We start from the raw sequence: 20,155 nt of genomic DNA on the forward strand, positions 1-20,155 counted from the left end.
GACTTGAAATGTAGGCATTTTTCATTTATTCCTTCCTAAAGTTTTTCAAAAACTTTCTTAAAACATAGTAAACCTCAAGTAGACTAATCACTTGCCCATTTCTCAAGCTCTAAGGCATTGAATTAAGGTTTACTGTCCTCTTCTATGTCCGCTTTCTGAGATGAGACAGCAGCAGTTTGGGGACATTTGTGTTTCTTTGAGTGTCTCTAGTAGTATCTGCGCTAGAACATAAATCCCCTATGATTCCGCAGATAGAGGCTGTGCCTCTCTGATTTCCAGGACTGATTTGGGTCTCTGCCTCTCCTCTCTCATTTCATATTTCTTGTTTCATGTAACTAGGAATTTAGGAGAGGAGAGTAAGCCGCTTTTGCATAAAACTCCATCTTGTCAGAAATTTGGTATGCCTTATGCCAGAGAGGTACTGTGACAAGCCAGGGCAGCTTGGCCTGGATGAGATGTGAAATTATATCAAATAATATGCAATTTCAGAAAAGGAAGTGTTCATGTCCTGAAAAGAGAAAACCTAAATGGAATGTGACAGCTACCTTCAGATACCCATGGGATGCCATTTGGAACAAAGAATAGACTGACTCTGTTTCCTCATAGGCTAGTCCCAGGCCCAGGGTGAGCGAATTAAACCTGTCCAAACTGCAGACAGGAGGACACTGTCTTACATGTGGGTGGGGTGTGGAACTGTTTAATTCTAAGGGGCTTTCGAGCACAATGCTTCTTTTAATGTAAGTAAGTTTTTGAAATGTGGGATATAAAACAACTCCCCCCTCCCCCAAATTTAGTGTGTGTAAGAATTGAATGAGACACTTGTTAAAATGCATGTATCTGAGCCTAGAAATTTTGACTGAGTTAAGTTTAGGGTAGGACCTAGTAATCTATTTTTCTCATATAAGTTAATTTTGACAATATGCTGTTACTCTTATGTAAAATGAGTTTCTTAAAATACTGCTCTTTGGCATTTTATAATTTGATTTTAGGATATATTCCATTCTTTACTGATAGTAACCAATCATAAGTATTATTTTAACTGAATTCATAGGTTTGGGTAAAAAGCCAATACAATTACTTTACAACATTTGCTGCTATAATTTAAGGTTTTGTAAAGATATGGTACTTAATGGGTATCTAAGTGCTACCTAAATAACCTGAAATGGTATCTATGTGCTAGTAATGAAGAAAATAATTGAAGTCAACGATTCTGCATAAATCTGTCAATGTGGGTCCTAGTCGAAGCAGCCATCATGATGTCAAAGTGAAAGATAGAAGGCAAAGAGAGCGAGGGAAGTCTTCAGATCAAGATGCAGTTTGACACCTGTGAAGGTTGAGAGAAGGAAGGAAAGAGGACGAGGGATGGAAAGCCTCACACAGGTCACAGCTCTGAGGAAGTCTGAGGCGGCCCCGTGGTCAGCGCTGAAACAAGTAGCCACAGAAGAGATGGTGGCTGGGCAGACCTGGCCAGGCCCTAACCCCCCCTGGTTCTCAGCCACAGACTGGGAGCCGTGTGGGGAGGGCACGGCCCCTGCCTCAGGATGGCGGCACATGTGAAGTGCTGTGGCCGACCCTGTAACCTCCCTGTGTTCCCCGCAACATGCATTCTCGCTCTTTTTTTCCCCTCCCTCCTTCCTTCCTTCCTCCCTCCCTCCCTTCCTTTCTCTTCCTTCCTTCCTTCCTAAAGAAGAGTAGATGAGACTTGTCAGGAGGAAAATTTGAATCATTTGCACATTTCGCTTTTTCCCTTCCAGGTGGAAATTATAAATGTGCATGCATGTTTGTATTATATAGATAGACCCATCAGAAAGTTGCTTTTCATTTTTTGTGGTCAATATCAAAAATAATCATTATTTTTAAAGCTAAGAGATTTGAGTCACCTGATGGAAGAATTTTGCTGGAAAGGTGAAAAACCATTCAATGATAGGTATTTATACATCTATCAAAATATTAAACAATTTTAAAGGAAGATAGATAGACAGATGAAGGAAATAACATGTTCCTATCTTTGGATCTTCTTTTGGTGTGTGTGGGGGAAGGAAGTTATTCTTTTTTAAAATCATTTTGTCTTATTTATTTATTTTTCATCATAAGTGTATTCCTTTTTTAAGTAAGCTCCACACCCAATGTGGGTCTTGAACTCACAACCCCCAAGCTCAAGAGTCACAGGCTCTAGGCACTGAGCCAGCCAGTAAGTGCGCTCCTTAATCCCTATCACCTGTTTAACCCATTCCCCCGCCCCCCCCACCCCTCTCATAACCATCAGTTTGTTCTCTATAGTTAAAAGTCTGTTTCTTGGTTTGTCTCTCTTCTCTCTCTCCCCCTCTTTTTCTTTTTTGCTTGTCTTGTCTCTTAGATTCCACATGTGAGTGAGGTCACGTGGTATTTGTCTTTCTCTGACTGACTTCTTTCAGTAGGTAGCAAAACCAGGTATTCTCTCTTTTTAAAAAATTTTTTATTAAAACATTTTTTTAATGTTTTAATTATTTTTGAGAGAGAGAGAGAGAGAGAGAGAGAGCGAGCGCATGAACAGGGGAGGGTCAGAGAGAGACGGAGACACAGAATCCAAAGACAGGCTCCAGGCTCTGAGCTAGCTCTCAGCACAGAGCCTGACACGGGGCTCGAACCCATGAACCGTGAGATCATGACCTGAGCCGAAGCCGGACAGTTAACTGACTGAGCCACCCAGGCGCCCCAAAACCAGGTATTCTCTTGAAAGGAGATCTGAGTAGTACCTGTTCATGGCTGCCACAAACCCGAACCACATATTTTTCAGTACTTGGGAGAGCATGTGCTTCCTGGGAGGTGTAATTTGACATCATCTAGGCTGATTTTCTTTGGCTTCTCTTTGTTTGACTCTAATTTTAAGTTTCTCAGCTTCCATTTCATCCTATTTTTTTGTATGTCAGGTGTGCAATATGGATGATAATATTCATGTATAATTTTATTTAAATTGATAGAAAAATAAAATACTGTTTGTCAGGATGTGATGGTAAAAATGTTTCTGAAAGATGTGGGATTTTAAAAACTCAAGAGTCTTTCATGTTGCTCCTTTAGTCTGGCGGCAAGAAGAACTTGAACGCATTAACCAGTCTTTCACTGGGGCTGAGAGGAAAGCTGCTTTGTGTGAACTTCTGGAAAAAGAGACCCAGATAATTGCTTCCATTGGGAGGCATAGATACATTGCATATACGGCAAACCAAGACGCCCTGATACAAGCTTTTTTGGATAAGGTTAGTAAAGTAACAATTATTTAAATAAGAATGAATCCTGAGTTTAAAAATGTAGAATAATGAACTAAAGAAGAGACTGACATTGTACGAATTTGCATGTTTAAATTTTCTGTTTGTTTTTCTTTTTTTCTGATACAGCTTTAGATTTTTAACTGTGGCATCGAATAACAGTTGACAATTAACATAAAATTAATATATCCGTAATTAACTAAAAGGTTTAGGCCATGAAGGAAAAAAGAAAGCTACCTTCTTTGTGACTCTCTTCATTTAGATTTCGGCTGGCTACAGAAGTTAGGTCAATTACACACTGTGACGAAGTGTAGAGTATTAAAGTCACAAAGTCTGGGTTTGGGGTGCGTCATAGTAAGCAACCTGGGGGAAAGGGCAATAGATGAGTGTTTTCGCTCACCAGGTCATTGACTGACTGGAAGTTTCTGACCAGAAGTGTATATAATTGTTGAAAACCATGAAAACATACAATTAAGGGGAAAACTAATTGTCTTTTTGTGTTGAAACTGCCTGTTCTGTTTGATATTGATCGCACAGCCTGTTTCCATGGTGACCAGTCTCCTTTTATAAATCCCATCTTTCCAAACAATTAAAAGCCAATCCAGCCACAAGAAGAAAGGGTACGGAGTTCTTCTAGATCTTTGCCTGTAGTGATTCTCGTTGTATGGTTCCTGTCACTTGAGAATATTCATTCTTAAATACCATTGTTTTTTTTTTTTTTTTTATTCTCTAAATGCCCTCCTCTCAGTTTACTAATACACTCTACTTTGATCTCAGTGTTTCTTGTGCCTCTAACTAGTAGCTACATCCTGGACCTCCCTGCAGGTCCAGACCTTTCCTAGGAGCTTCTGAATCATGTATCCAAACGTGTTACAACTTGCCTCTTGTAATTGTTTCTGGATGCCCCAGCGGTACACTTGCAGTTGACGGGTCAGCAACATCTCACCTTTCCCTGGCCCCAGATCTCCTAACCCGTCCTGTTCTGTAGTATTCGCATCATTTGTCTTTGTGGATGTTCCATCATCTGCTCAGTTGCTGAAGACACCTGGGCGTCATTCTTGGCATTCCATCCAGCCATCAACCGGTTTGTTCTGCCACTTTAATAATCGTCTCAATTCTTTACTTCCTTCTCAGGTCCATGACTGCTGCCTACAGGCCAGGTCTTGTGCGTGTGAGCTTAACAGTGACTTAACTGAATGTGGATTGCCTTCTCATTTGGATTACTTAATATCCCCAAATTAGGCTCGCGGCCTCCAGTCTCACTTCGCAGTTCCCTCCTCTGTCACCCATACCGCGACCATGGTGGCCTCACTAAACACATCTCTGCTCCTGCCCTTCCTTACTACCCGTCGGGGATTTTCATAATCGATACTCAGCACACCTCAGCTGTCCTGCTGGTGTCTCCGTCGTCTCTCCTTGCACATTCCAGCCGCGCTGCTCCAGCTGTGCTCAGTTGCTTGCACATCCTCAGAGAGATATGTGCTCGGCACACTTTTGCATCCAGTGTTGTCTCTATGTGGAACATCCTTTCCCTCCTTCATTAGTAGCTAGCTTTGTGCCCTTCAAAACAAGCTCCGATGCCCCTTCTTCCAGAAAGCGTCTACCCATCCTCCTACTGTAGCCTGTACTACACGTTTTCACTTCGGTCTTAGTAAATAGTGACCAATTTAAAAATTTTCAAAGTATATGTATTTATTTTAAGAGAGAGTGCAAGCCGGGGAGGGGTAGAGAGAGAGGGAGAGCAAAAATCCCCAAGAGGCTCTGCGCTGCCAGCACAGACATGGGGCTTGATCCCACAGATCGTGAGATCAAGGGTCGGAAGCTCAACAGCCTGAGCCACAGGTTCTCCTGTAGTGGTCAGTTTTTATTGTATCACTTTACATGTCGGAATCATTCCTAAGCAAGAGCCATCTTTTATCTCTGTATCCTCATGTCCTAGCATAGTGCCCATCACAGAGTATGAATAAATGCTTGTGGAGGAAGGCAGGAAGGAAAAATAAGGGACAGATATAATAGGTGTGTAATTTCATATTTCAAGTATTATCAAGATATTATGCAATGTAGATACTATCATTTCAAATTCTTGAATATCTTCATTCTAGGAAATAGCACTCATACTTCTCCAGGATCGTATTTCAAACTAAACTTATTCCTTTAGCAAGTTACTTTGTCTTGGGTCCAGCTTCATCACTGGGAGCCATATTCCTTATGTGTCTGATTGTTAACCTCACCAATGGGGACAGCATGAACCCAGGGCAGCAGGGACCTAGAGTGTTTGAAGGAGGGGGGGCCTCTGAGGTGCAATGGACATGGACGATGAGTGGCATCTGTACTTCCTTATTGGAGGCTGGGACTTCCACGGAAATTCCTACTTAAGCTTTCTCTGATGCTTTGTTTCCTATGAACTATTTTAAAGTCTTACTGTAAATACTTATACAGTGTCTATTCTTATTATGCCTTTACACACACACACACACTCACTCCACCCTCTCCAGGCCTCATGTCTAACATTGTATGGAAACCTTTTTTAAATTATAAAGAGTGCAAAGGTAGATAAAGTCTCAGCATATAATATTGGCTCTGGAGCCAGTTGATGACTGTTTCTTTTTCTAATGAAGTGTATGTAGCACTCTATGAAGGTCTTGAAATCTCACCAAAAAAAGATGAGATGGAGAAATTTTGTTCATAGGATTTTTTATGAGGAAGAAAGATCTGGTCTTTGTTTTTGTTTTTTGTAAAAACTGTTAAGTTGTAGTAGAAAGGGATACCTTGAAGCACCCTGAGTATAGGAAGAATTGCCAGGAAAACGGAAGTCTTGGGCTGTTGCCAGGAGAGAAAAAGAGAAAGTAGAGTGAGGAGACAGCTGGGCACAGCGTGGCTCCTTGTGACTTTCTGGTTATATTGCAAAATAAATGACATATTAAGTGCAAGATAATTTTTTTTTTTTTGAGAAGGAGAGAAATGGTTGGGCCCTAGTGTCCATACTGATTCAGGGCAGCACGCAAAGATGCAAGACCACAAGACTGAAGGAAAGATGGAAAAAATAGCTGTAAGAACTTGTAGAAATCAAGGGAAAGGCTTTTTGTGGATCATAGGTCTTAGAATTTGAGTTCTAAAACTATGGTTACCCCAGCTGATAAACCAATTAATCTCACCCATTCATAAGCTGAGATTTAGAGGAAATGCACATTTTACCTCAATTTTGACCGAAATGTTGTAAAGGGTAAGAAAAACACAACCACAATATGGAACTGCTACATTTGAAGTCAATCCTAGTCCATTACATAGATTAACTAGTTTAGTCCTTAAAAGTATTAACTAACAGTGACTTTGACATACTTTAACCTGTTATGGGAAATTATAAAGTCTTTGTTACTCTAATGCAAATTCATTTAAATCACCATTTTGTATAGGATGCCATACTGAACATCATAGAAAGCAATTAAGGTAGTTTTTATAGTCTTTCCTTGCAAATACATATATAGTATCCACTCCTCTTTATGCCTGTCTACCTCTCCCCTCACACATGCCAAGCATTGTCTCTAATATTCAGGGGGAGACAGTGCTGATTTCAAAAAACTTGAAGTAACTTATTATCCCACAAAATTTTTGATAACTAAGAAAAATAGCTTATAATGAATCCCTGAAGCTAGACAAGGTCAGAGTTTTTCAAATGTCAAAACTAACAGCGAGAGCCGTAAAGCTGATTTTCAGATCCACATTTAGCACTACGCCAGGCAGATATATAAAGAAAATATTTACTTACCTATAATTTGGAAATAACTTTGAAGAATAGAATTTTGCATTTGGCTTTAATTTAACTTCACTGTATCTAAATATTAAATGGTTTATTGAACTAATATTTTTAATCTTATCCTGGACATAGACATTAAATTAATCAGCCATTATGGATTCTATACTAAGCATTCTCCATAAAAGGCTTAATCTAAAGATTTTTTGAAGTATTAAATAATTTGTAATTTCAATACCTCAAACGTCGACCTCCACGGTTTGTCAAATGTTAAAAACCCACAAGCTGACAGAGGTGAAAAAAAGCAAGTCAAGAAATTCGAGCAGAAAACCATCAGTCAGTTTCTAATGTATCTTGGGTTTCTCTTTACCCAAACTGTTAAAGAGACCATTTGAATTTCTGCCAGAGGTTTTCCCTTGAGTCAAGGCCATTCCTTTCTTTGATTCTCATACCACTTCTCACAATCACAAGCCTCAAAACTGCAATCCTTGTTAGTTGTGTCATTTAAATGTTTTTTTCTCCCCCATATTCTGGTGGCCAACAGCTAATGGGATAGAAGAATACAACCGATTTTTGCTTCTGTGAGCACCACAGTGCACAGGGGTGTCCTCTGTGTACGAACAAAACCCCTTTGCTGTGTGAAAGAGAAGTTGATCACTACGCAGTAGTTTTGGGGGTTAGGGTTATTCTTAACTTGTGCCCTTGGGGACCCGAGTATTAATTTAGGAGAAAGAAAGCCGTCCTCTCACGGTGCAGTCATTTCTTCTCTTTTGTGGGAGCCTGCGGCTCTCAAGGTTTTTGATATCTCTCCACCTTCCCTTCCTCGAAATGTGTCTTCCTGCTGTTCTTCTGTTTCTCTCCTCCAGAGTCTGCCCGGTCTCATTTGTTGGCAGCTTAATGGAATTTATTACGCTCCTGTTTTTTTGAAGCAATTTAAGAACATGATTGTTGTATGTCTCTTATTACGGCCAAAGCATACAGAGAAAAAAGGAAATAGGAAAGAGAATAAGCAAGGTTGCTGCATTTTCCTGTGTCAGGGTAAAAGAAAATACCTAACGGCTGAAATCAAAGAAGCTTAGACTTGAATGAAGACCAAGTTACCAGTGTTGGCAGAAATATATCCAAGTATAAAAACAGCTTCGTCAAATAGATTTTTTTGGTATCTTTTAGTACTAACTAAGGAAATTTGAACTTCAAATGTAGGATTCTTTGACTGTAAAGAATCAGTTCCCTTTACTCTGGCTAATTCCTGGTTATTCTTCAGGTTTCACTTTAGATACTATTTTCTTTTCATTAAGTAATCGCTTCATAGCAACCTATGGTTAATTACCTATGTACCTGCAATCATGAAGCAGAATCACCCTTTATTTTAATTACTTATTTTCTTATCTTTACATACTATGAGATTTGAGAGTTCTTGAAATAAGTATTGTTTACTCTGTATCTAACACACTAATGTATAGTAAACACAATCAATATGCAGAGTGAATGAATGAGAACTGTGGGCCCTATCAAATATATAGAACCATGAGAATTTATTTCTTATAATCTTTTGGGAGAAATAAAACTAACAAAAAATTATAGAACAGTTGGATTTAAATTTCATTTTCCCGAGTTTCTGAAATAGAGCCACTGTATACGTGTGTGTGTGTGTGTGTGTGTGTGTGTGTTTATACAATAAGACTTTAGATACTAGGGATTTCATTGGTTCAAAACATATTAGTTAGAAATTTTTATGGAAAAGGTAGAGTTTGAGTTAAAAATTGCAAGGTGGGAAGGATTTGGATGTTGAAAATATTTGGAAAAAATCTTAGGTATTACCAAATCATACTATATTAGATGGGGCTAAGAACTTGGAAGGGAGATGGAGTTAAACCAGTCTATCAGCTGAAAGAAATACAATGAAGTAGATGAACTAGGTATTTCATTAAAAGGTAATTATTACAAGTGAAATAAAAGGGTTATTACAAGTGAAAGAAACCTGCAGGGCCAAAGGTATTGTCCACATTACTAGGAGGAAATCACATTTAATAGAGCCACCTTGAAGAAAATGGCATGGCAAGACTAAGACATTAGTTAGACTTCAAAATATCACAATATGAGGGGTGCCTGGGTGGCTCGGTTAGGTAAGTGCGTGACTTTAGTTCCGGTCGTAATCTCATGGTTTGTGAGTTCCAGCCCCGCATCCGTCTCTGTGCAGACAGCTCAGAGCCTGGACCCTGCGTCAGTTTCTGTGTCTCCCTCTCCCTCTCTGCTCCTCCCCTGCTGGCACTCTTTCTCTCTCAAAAATAAATAAACCTTAAAAAATGTAAAGTATCACAATATGAAACTTAGCCTAAGGTTGCTTATTTCTTAAAACTTTTAAAAGAGCTTTGATACAAACACTTAATTCAATAGCACTCTGAGGCCTACCCCAAACAAGGCTGTATCTATTTAAAATAATATATATGTATATATTTATTTATTTATTTCTAAGTGATAGTAATTAAATGACAAATTATTTTCTTATTGAGCTATTTTCCTCTTATAATCCTTAGTAAATTTTAGTTAATTCTATCAGTCTGCTAATTAGCAGTACATTATTTAATATTAGACATATGCCTTAAGAATATAAGTTATTTATAGGGTTGCAGCCTCTCACTTGCTGGACTTAAACTAGAACTGAGAATCTAAAATTTCTGATGGTAATTCCTAGCTCTGAACGGCACTTATTCTGGCTTTGATCAGAAAACACTGCCATTACTTTGAAAACATCTCAAATATTGTTGTTTTTAGATGGTACTTTTCAGTTTTCAGTGTAGTTTAGTTAATATGAAATGTAAGAAATTTAAAAGTAATTTAAGGTTGTAACTGAAAGTTCTTCATAACACTGTCATACTGAATATGTTCAGCCTTATGTTATTTCTTTATTTGGCTAGTCTGCATTTCTGATGAGTTGTTCCCATACAAGGGCTTCTAATTAAGCTTTAAATTATATCACATCTAAGATTTAAGTGGCTGCAGTTATGGCATAAATTAGACTACAGGTTCTCCAGAGTAATTATCATTCAGTCTACAAAAACTCCAGCATTTGGTGAGTTAATAGTCATGATCAAAATAGGCTTGTTTCTGTTAGATTGTAATCAGGGAAAGAAGTTGAGCAGCTTTATACCATAAAGGAGAAGGGAAAATAGTGAGGTTTCACTGTGAAATTTCTAGGTGAATGCATCTTTTCTTAAAGCCTCGGTCGGAAGGACCAGAAGCAGTGGCAAACACAGACTTCATCTCCATTAGTGATTGCACTAGTGTCTCTAATGTCTCACTCCACCTCCTGAATTCTTAGCCTGAGAGTCCACAGATGAGCTTCAGGACAGGTGAACTCCATCCTTAGCCCTCGGCTCACGAGGTCAGCTAGCTTGGGAGGCACCAAGACAGACTTGGGAATAGAGAATGAGAATTTTAGCCATCATCATCAGGGACGCAGGGACCACTGCTATAACTAAATATAGACATCTGCTTTGTGAAGAACTGTGAACTTGTTATAGGTTTATGTTTATAGGAAACAAAACTGTAACTCACAGAGTCCCGTTTTATTGTATTCTTAGTTCTAAGGCTTTGAGGATTGTAACAATTGCTCCACAAAAGTTTCTTCAATTGACAAAGCGTGATCAAGACATATTTCTTTAGCTTAGTGTAACTGAAACAAGCAGATAACTTTTTTAAACATTCAAAATAGCATGCCTTTTCCCAAGGGTAATGAGTTTTTCCATATGCCCATTAAGCCATTCAATATACTAGTTAGTTCAAATTAGTAGCAAATTCTGAATCCTGTAGAAATGCTTGCACTTCCACAGACTAAATAGCTCTTTCATATTTTTTCCCCCTAAAATGCTTTACTCTCTCATGGTCTACAAATTCTGCAATTAATTTCCCCAAGTTTTAGCGATGCTTTTATTCATAAAGCACATGATATTAAGTTAGCTTTAAGTAGAAGTAACAAAATTATTCTTAACCTTTAATTAACTGATAATTATAAACATATTATTTTTAAGTGTTCAGCTCCAAAGGTGTGGAGATCATTTAATGGCAAAATAATTGAGATGGATACACAGTTCACCATCAGAGCCAGAGAGCTGCAGAGCATCTATAAATGCATAATGCTGAAAAATATCTCTCAAGATGAAAGACTGGATGTACTCCTAACACTTAAACATACTGTGAAGGTACATTAACTTTCTCTTAGTTTTGAGGTATTGCTATCAATATTGGTATCACTATTAATAAAAAAATGAATACTAAAATGAGCTGTTTTGTATTAATGATAAAGATGATTAATCAATGTCTATATATATGAACTTATTTTGTCAACAGCTATATTGTTTTGGTGTAGTTTGGGGAGGATGTGGTTTTTGCATTAATAGTTATCTAAAAGTTTTCAAACTATATATTATGATACATAATAAGTATAAATATAGCACAATGAATAATCTAAATGGAAATAAATGTCCATTTCTATGTGATGGATGCAAATATATGCAATTATATAGCATGAGATTAATACTCAACTCTGTTCAATAAAACAGCAATTGTCTATATATTTTGACAATGAAAATTTTATTTTTAGCAGTTTTAAAACAGCATGAGAGTCCTTTTATTTTGTTCTCTTCATTTTTTAATGTAAGCCACATTAAGCAATTGAGTAAATGGTTCTTGTTGGGAGCTAAAGCTGGAGAGATCTCTTACATTTCTCTCCATCTTGAGAACAGAGACATTGACTCAGTGAAGCATTGGCTGCTTTTGTTCTGGATCACCTTTTTAAAGATGTTGTGTAGTGACTAACATTGGAAGATAGAGATAGTTAGGAAGAAAGGGAGAATCAGTTAGTCCAGAGGTAGGAAAGAAGCATGATGTCTGTCGTGGGCAGTAAAGAGGCCAGATTGGAAACAAGAGAGTGCAAGTAGGAAATACAATAGAAATCCTCCTAACTAACATACTTAGGAATATTAGCTAGTTAATAATAAAAAAGAAAACCAAACAAAACCAGAGAATAAGCTTATAAAAATAAATTGTGCATATCTTAAAGAGTACATTTAACCTGTATATCTACATGTCCATTTATTTAACAATATTTTATTGGTGGATTAAGGCCTTTAAACATGAGTCAGGTTCTGGCTCTTTTCATTATGGCTGTGCAGTCTTAGATAAGTTATTTAAAGTTTCTGAAAATCAGTTTCATCATTTATAAAATTAGTTGCTTTGAGGATATAGATATATATGTGCATATAAGTGCATCTATATGTATTTATAAAATGTAAATAAAATACAATCCATATAACTCACTGCTTACAAATAGGGAGCTCTCAAGAAATAATAGGTATTATTTTGATGACCATTACTAAGATAGACCAGAGAATCTTAAACTTGAGTACACATTAGATGCATCTGAAGAACTTGAAAGAGAAAATGAGATACACAGAGATAGAAAGAGAGGTTGAAAGAGGGAGAATATGAGAATAAATGAATATGGAATGATCACCTAGGCACAATTTCAGGGCAGTTAAAGTAGATCCACAAGTGTCAGGGCAATGCAAAGATCTTTAAAACTCTCTCCCGGGTCATTCTGATAATGCTTTCAGGGCTAAGGACCCCCATCCACACTATTGTGTTAGCTACTCCAAGTATGTATTAAAAAGTACAGGAGAATTTTATTTTACAGTTACGGACTTCATGTTCTGACTCTTTCATTCAAGCTGTGTTTTAGTCCTCGCTTGGGCAGTTGGAGCAATTTACTTCTATTTCACTGCTCATAAATCCTACCTTAATCACTTAACCCCTATGTGGGTCTTTCTTATTCAACCACAGTCATTTCTGTGACTTTATTAAAAATTATTATGAATTATACAAATTTAAAGAAAAAATATATGTACAATATATATGTACAACTTAACAAATATGAAATCACCAACCATGTAATCACTCTCGGACCCAAAATAGGACATTGCCCACATTGCCAAACATCCCTTTTACTCTTTGTAATCCTAGTTCACCCTCTTATCCCCTAGAAGTAACTGCCATATTGACTTTCACAGTAGTCATTTCCTTGATTTTCTATATAGTTTTATCATCTCTATACATCTTTAAATAATATGGCTTAGTCCTGCTTATATTGGAATTCATTTGAATGGAATGATGTATTATTTTGTGTCTTGCTGCTTTCACTCAAGAGCATTACTTTTTCAAGATTTAAGCTTATTATTATATATAACTATAGTTTATTTGTTTCCATACATATAATATTCTATCAATATGTGCATTGCATGAATAAGCCATCACTTATTTATGTCATCAATTGATTTATGGATATTTAGTTGTTTCTCATTTTGTACTACTGAACAATGACTCTACATGCACATTTCTCTTAGGTACTCTAAAGGTTGGAATTGCTGGGTTGTAGATTATGCATATCTGAAGCTCTACTAGATAATGTCAAATTTTTTCCCCAAACTAGTTGTACCAATTTTCGCTTCTACCAGTTTCTTTTGCAATTTCTTTCTTCTGGAATCTAGTTTCAGGCTATTTGGTGGTAATTTTGAAAACTTAACTTAGTGATTTTAAAAATTCTATGCTGAATATGTTTGTGTTTTATATAGGAACATGAATGTAAACTGACTCAGGAAATTCTAGAATTGATCGACAGAGAGGTTGACCTTATGATGAGAGGAGTCAAACATCATAATCTTGAAGGGCTCAGAAAAAGAATCGCAACACTGTTTTTTCATTACATCAAAACACCTCTATTTAATCCAGAAGTTGCAAGACACCTTAAGGTACTCTACTTTTTTTCCTGTATTCTTTTCTCAAAACTCTAAAATGTGCTGTAGTAAATTGAAGTATATTAAAATTTTGATTTAATGCGTTACTTGGGGTCCCTGTGGAAGACCATCTTATTGGTGACATCTCTTTTGAATGGTTGTTTTTTATATTAATAAATTAATTATTTAACTTCTGTGGCTGTATTTTCAACCTTGAATTCTTCCCTACTCTCTGAACCAAACTGAATATTGCATGATGATCTCTCACACCATCATGCTTTTGAACACACTGTTAGTTCCACCTGGAATGCTGTCCCCTACTTTGCTAACTCCTGTTCATTTTCTGACATTTAATTCATGGGTCCCTTCTTGCATGAGATCAGAGAGAGCTGAAGTCTTCATTTCTGAGATTCTACACGTACTTTGTGTTGCCTTCTAATACTTACTGCTTAGTTATAGTTATTACTGAACAGATCCATGTAGGTATCCCGAGAGAACTTCAAATATAACATGTATTTGCATTAAACTACCTTTTCCAGCTTCAACCTGCTTAATTTTCTATGAGGATTTTGCTATCTAGAGCCAACCTAAGTATCTCATTGCCTTCGTACTGTGTCAAATGATTTAAAACACTTTTGGTGCAGTTTGGAAAGGAGTGGTTTAGTAAAGAATTCTAAATGGTGTTTTATTCTAATGATTACATTTACCGTGTATTAAGAAGCTGGCTAAATATCTATTTTGCTTTTTTGATATAAAATCTCAATATTTAGTCAAAACTTTTAGAAAAATGAATGTATTTAATTTTTACATACTTTCTTTTTTAATGGATTTTTAAAACTTAATTGTATTGCAAGAATATTAAGACAGAACAAAAGTCAGGGATGCCTTGGTTGGCTTGGTCAATCGAACATATAATTCTTGATCTCATGCTTATAAGTTTGAGCTTCATGTTGGGTGTAGAGGTTACTTAAGATAAAATCTTGAAAGAATACATATAACAGAAGTCCAAGAGAAAAGTTGCCCATTATGTTATTTCTTATTCAAATTAATGTTCTATTTGCCCAAGCTAACTTCTAGTCCTTCTCTATAGACTTAACTTAGCTTTTATATTTTCACAATAATAGAATATTCTACACGTTCACCTAACACACCATTTTGTTCAGTTTTTAAATTAACCTTTTGTCAGATTTGCTATTTGGGATCAGTTTTGACAAATGCAGAGTCATATAATCAATACCTAACCCAGAGTGTCATATAAATGGAATCCTTCTATGTAGTTTTTGAGACTGGCCTCCAATCAGCGTATTGCATTTGATATTCACCCGTGTTTTTGAACGCATCCTTAGTTTGTTACAACTGAGTAATATTTTTGTTGTCTGGATGTAGCAGAGCTTGTTTATCTATTCACAGTTGGAGGACATTGAATTGTTTGTTAGAGTTTTGGACTTTTGCGAGTAAAATAACTAAAAACACTCGATTGTGAGTTTTTGTGTAAATTGATCATTTGGGGTTAAATACCTAGGAAGTAGGATTTTTTTGAGTCCTCTGGTAAATGCATAATTACCTTCATAAGAAGTGGCCAAGCTTCTTTCCACACTGGCTGCACCATGTTTGTCCCTATCTGTAATGTGTGCGTGTTCCAGGTTTTGGTATCTTGGTCCACAACTGATAGTGCCAGTCTTTAATTTTGGAATTCTAATAAATGTGTAGTATTGTCCCGTTATATTTTAATCTGTGATTTCCTAATGAATATAATATTCAGCATCTTTTCATGTACTTTTTCCCCTACCCATCTATAACATTTTGGTGAAGAATCTGCACATATCTTTTGCCACCACTCCCCCCTTTTAAAAAATTGAGTCACTTATCTTATTGTTACTGAATTTTGAGAATTCTTTGTTTATTTTATATATAAATCCTTTGTAAGATCTGTGATTTGCAAATATTTGCCCTGTGTCTGTGGCTTGTCTTTTAATTCTCTTAACAGTATCCTTAACAGAGCAGATGTTTTTATTTTTATAACATTGAATTTATGCATTTTAAAAATGGATCATGCCTTTCACATTTATTTTGTACTTAAGATATGTTTTTGGAAGAATTAATATTGTTAAAGTATCCATACTACCCCCCCCACACAAAATGTACATGCTACACAAAGGGATCTACAGATTCAGTGCATTCCCCATCAAAATCCTAATAGCATTTTTTATAGAACTAGAAAAAAAAAACCCTAAAATTTGTATGGAACCGCAAAAGATCCCATATAGCTAAAGCAATCTTGAGTAAGAATAACAAAGCTGGAGGCATCATGCTTCCTAATTTCAAACTATATTCCAAAACTATAGTTCAGACAGTATGGTACTGACATAAAAGCAGGCACAGAGATCAATGCCAAAAAATAGAAAGCCCATAAATAAAGGAAGTACGAAGGAACTAAGAGCATACAATGGGGAAAGGATAGTCTCTTTATTAAGTGGTGTTGGAAAAACTGGATAGTCACCTGCCAAAAAAAAAAAAATTCAACCTTTATCTAATACCACATACAAAAATCAACTCAAAATAAAGATTTAAATATAAGACCTGAGACTGCTAAGTTATTTGAAGGAAATATAGAGAAGATCTTGTTGACATTGATCTTAGGAATGATTTTTTGGTCATGGCATCAGAAGCAAAAATATACAGCTGGGATTGCATCACACTGAAAAGCTTTTGCATAGAAAGGAGACAACCAACAAAATGGAAGGCAACGTACAGAATGGGAGAGAAAATTTGCAGACCATATATCTGATAAATCAATGTCTAAAAAAAAGGAACTAATATAACTCAAGAGCAAATTCATATTAACACAATTTAAAAATGAGCAAAGACCTGAGTAGACCTTTTCTCAAAGAAGACATGCAAATGGCAACACATATATGACAAAGTGCCCCACATCACTGTGACAAAGTGCCCCACATCACTAATGATCAGTGAAGTACAAAGCAAAATCAGAGTAAGATATTTGGCTCACAATTTAGGAATGGTTATTATCAAGAAGATGAAAGATTAGCAAGTGTTGGCAAGGATATGGAGAAAGGGGAATCCTTGTGCACTGTCCTTTGAAATGTAACTTGGTACAGCCATTCTAGAAGATAATCAGAGTTCCTCGAAAAATTAAAAATAGAACTACTATATGATGCACAGTTTCAGGTTTTGCATATTGATCATTGAGCCAATCCAAATTTAGTGTTAGGATAAATGAAATGAGAAATACACTTAGTTTAGTGGGCTTTCAGCTATACATGAATCTAACCATTGCCTGTAAGATTAATGTGACAAAGCACCAAAAATCTAAATTCTTTTTAAAAATTAAGTGCCAAAGCACTTTGAAGGTTTCCTTACAATTTTGCAATCTAAAGCCTTCACTTTAATTTTTTTCTCTCAATTAATTTTTAGGTGATTTTACCACATGTATCTAAGGGTTGATAAACAATACAGATTTCTTAACATTTTGGCAGGATAAATGAATACTGCTTGAAATTTAACTTTTGTATATAATAAGAAGTTAAGGGAAGTGTGACTTTAAAAATTAACCAACTTTTGGGGCACCTGGGTGGCTCAGTCTGTTAAGCATCCATCTTCGGCTCAGGTCATGATCTCACAGACCATGGGTTCAAGCCCCGCATCCGGCTCTGTGCTGACAGCTCAGAGCCTGGAGCCTGTCTTTGGATTCTGTGTCTCCCTCTCTCTCTGACCCTCCCCCACTCACTCTCTGCTCTGTCTCTCAAAATAAAATAAAGACATTAAAAAAACATTAAAAAAATTAACCAACTTATTATCTTATTCTAAGTTAGTCCCTAGTATTTCTGTTGGTCAGTATTTGGACTGACTTTTATAACTTTTTAAATTCATTAGTTAACTAATTAACTAATTATTTTTACTATTAAGGTCCCTCAAGACCCCCTGAAGTTTTATAAGAAGATTTACTTTTGCCACAGTTGCCGGCTCTACTTGCCTTCCACAGAGTTTGCCGTATCATCCACCTCACGACGCGTGTATCGGTGTCGTAACTGCATTAAGCTTGACAATGAGACTCGGCAACGAGAATCGTTTTTGAAGTACAAATGTTTACTTCAACGGCTCTACTATTCAGAAGCTAATTATGAAGACGATTCTAAAATTGCCTTCCTGATGCAGGTATGATCAGTAAGGGTTGCCAACCATGGGTGAAATGTGTTCACTGACAGAAAAGATGGCTGCTTTCCCACAGAAACCTTTTGAAAGAATGGCTCCTGGGGCCTGGTGGGCTCAGTTGGTAAAGCAACTGACTCTTCATTTCGGTCAGGTCATGATCTCAAGACCCTGAGATCTAGCCCCCAGCTCGTGCTGTGCATGGAGCCTGCTTAAGATTCTCTCTCTCCCTCTCACCGTGCCTGTCCCCCATTCATTCTCTCTCTCTCTCTCTTTCTCTCTCTTTCTCTCTCTCCCTCATAAATTAAAATAAAAGTTCTTTTCTCTATGCTTCTACTTAGTGAAGCTTGCCCCTCTGGCAATTCTAAGTTTATATATTCATATCTTGTGATAAGTCATTTTAAGACTCTTGGCTAGTGTGGTTTAAATGATAAAAGTTTTTAAACAGTTATTTCATTTCCCCCATTTCCTTATTCTTTCATTAAAACAACAGTCTTTTTAGTAACACTAAGCACGTTGGTTACTTTATTAAATCTCAATTTCTTCATTGGTTACATGGAAATAAAGTGCCCTAAGATAACCCTGAGAATAAGATGATAGTGACACATTTTGAAAAGCACCAAGTACCATTTACATGTAAGGTAGAATTAGTATACTGGATGAAACAGGTGCAGCTTTTCCTGGGTTAAAGATGCAGTCATCACTGTGAAACTGATAATGTAGTTTGGGCAGAATGAGCAGAGGTTTGGTGAAAAATAAGCTCAAAGAAGCAGTGAAAACTTCATGAATAATGTTTCTCTCTTAAAAATATACTCAATTTAATGTATTTCTTCAAGTAATATAATAATCGTAAAGAAACATTATGTTTAGAAGAAAACATTATTTTTCAAACCTGTTCCGACCTGCAGCTACAAGATATTCAGTACCTGATAGAGAACATCTGGGCGTCGCAGTCAGTGCTCAGTGCCTGGCAGGACCTCCATGATCTGGTCATGGTCAGGTGGGACAAGTCCTTGGAATGGTCCCCCTGGAACTGCATTCTTCTCACCCAAGATGAAGGCGTTGCTCATCTCAAGCTAACAAGTATTGAAGAGGTAAGAAAGCAGAGAATTTATTTGCGGAACTAATTTAATCATCAAAAATATTAGAGATAGTGTGACTGCTTTTGAGTACATTCCAAGAATAATTTAAGTACTTCCATTGGGTTAAGAAATGGAATGGATAACAGTAATGAACATGTGGATGGTATGTATGGCTGAGATGAAAATGAAAAGGAAGCTAAGGCACAGAAAACGACAAAATAAGAAATCAAAACGTCTTACTGGTATCTAAACTGGACACCACTCTCTCCTAATGATAGCAAGTTGAAGCACATAGTTCTGCAACAAATTCCATGAAGATGGGTTTTATTTAGCTTATTCATGTCTGCACCTCTAATACCTACCCCGGTGCCTGTCCCAGACTAGTGGTTTACTAAGTATTTGTTGAACAAATAAATGAAATAACAGATAGGTATTATGTAACCTAGACTCTGCCTTTCTTTGATTAACCATCATGAGTCTGCCTAAAAAGCACACTAAATTCTCAAATTGTGTGCATAATCTTGTGCTCTAAATGGCAATTACTGATGGAGTATGGTTCTGAGGTTCCAGAGTTCATTTTCTCCCAAATGACTAGGAGCGGGGAAAACACTGTAAAAATTCAATACCATTTAATTTCAGTAACTTACAAGATGCAATCTGTGAAACATTTCGATGAACAGAATCAAGTTCATCAGAGAGCTTCATTTACATGACACAAGCTTAGGATCCTAACAGCTGATACCGATTCTCTGCCTTCTATTGGTTAAATTCCTATACTTTGAATTTCATGCAAAGTATCATTTAGGAGAAAATAAAGAAATGACTTCAATATAATAGTCATTTTGAATGGTGCTATTCCCTGCCTGTGTCTTTACTGGGTAGGAAGGAGGGCATAAAGAGGAGGAACTAGTTAAATTTTTAGCTTTTTTTGAATAATCTTCCAGTTGAAGTCAGGCTAAGAAAAATTGCACTCTACGGATTGAAAGAAAGAGCAGCATGAAATTGAAGCTGTGTTAAATATTATATTTAGTAAACTAAGCTGCTTCATAAATATGTAATCACTGGAAGCATAGCCAATACTACAATATTATTTCCTCTAGGACCCATAGGGGGATTGAA

The 20,155-nt window shown here is 36.7% G+C and overlaps 1 protein-coding gene across 1 annotated transcript in view; it reads left to right on the forward strand.

Moving 5' to 3' along the window:
• The window catches only part of IQUB (IQ motif and ubiquitin domain containing), a 47,366-nt gene that overhangs the window by 25,407 nt on the left and 1,804 nt on the right, over positions 1-20,155 (forward strand). The window contains exons 7-11 of the mRNA XM_029924113.1: positions 3,058-3,233; positions 11,025-11,195; positions 13,623-13,799; positions 17,712-17,960; positions 18,863-19,048. Of these exons, the coding sequence (XP_029779973.1) occupies positions 3,058-3,233; positions 11,025-11,195; positions 13,623-13,799; positions 17,712-17,960; positions 18,863-19,048 (959 nt within the window). The remainder of the gene's footprint in view (positions 1-3,057; positions 3,234-11,024; positions 11,196-13,622; positions 13,800-17,711; positions 17,961-18,862; positions 19,049-20,155) is intronic.

The sequence above is a fragment of the Suricata suricatta genome, chromosome 2 (assembly GCF_006229205.1).
Source record: "Suricata suricatta isolate VVHF042 chromosome 2, meerkat_22Aug2017_6uvM2_HiC, whole genome shotgun sequence".
Lineage (NCBI taxonomy): Eukaryota > Metazoa > Chordata > Mammalia > Carnivora > Herpestidae > Suricata > Suricata suricatta.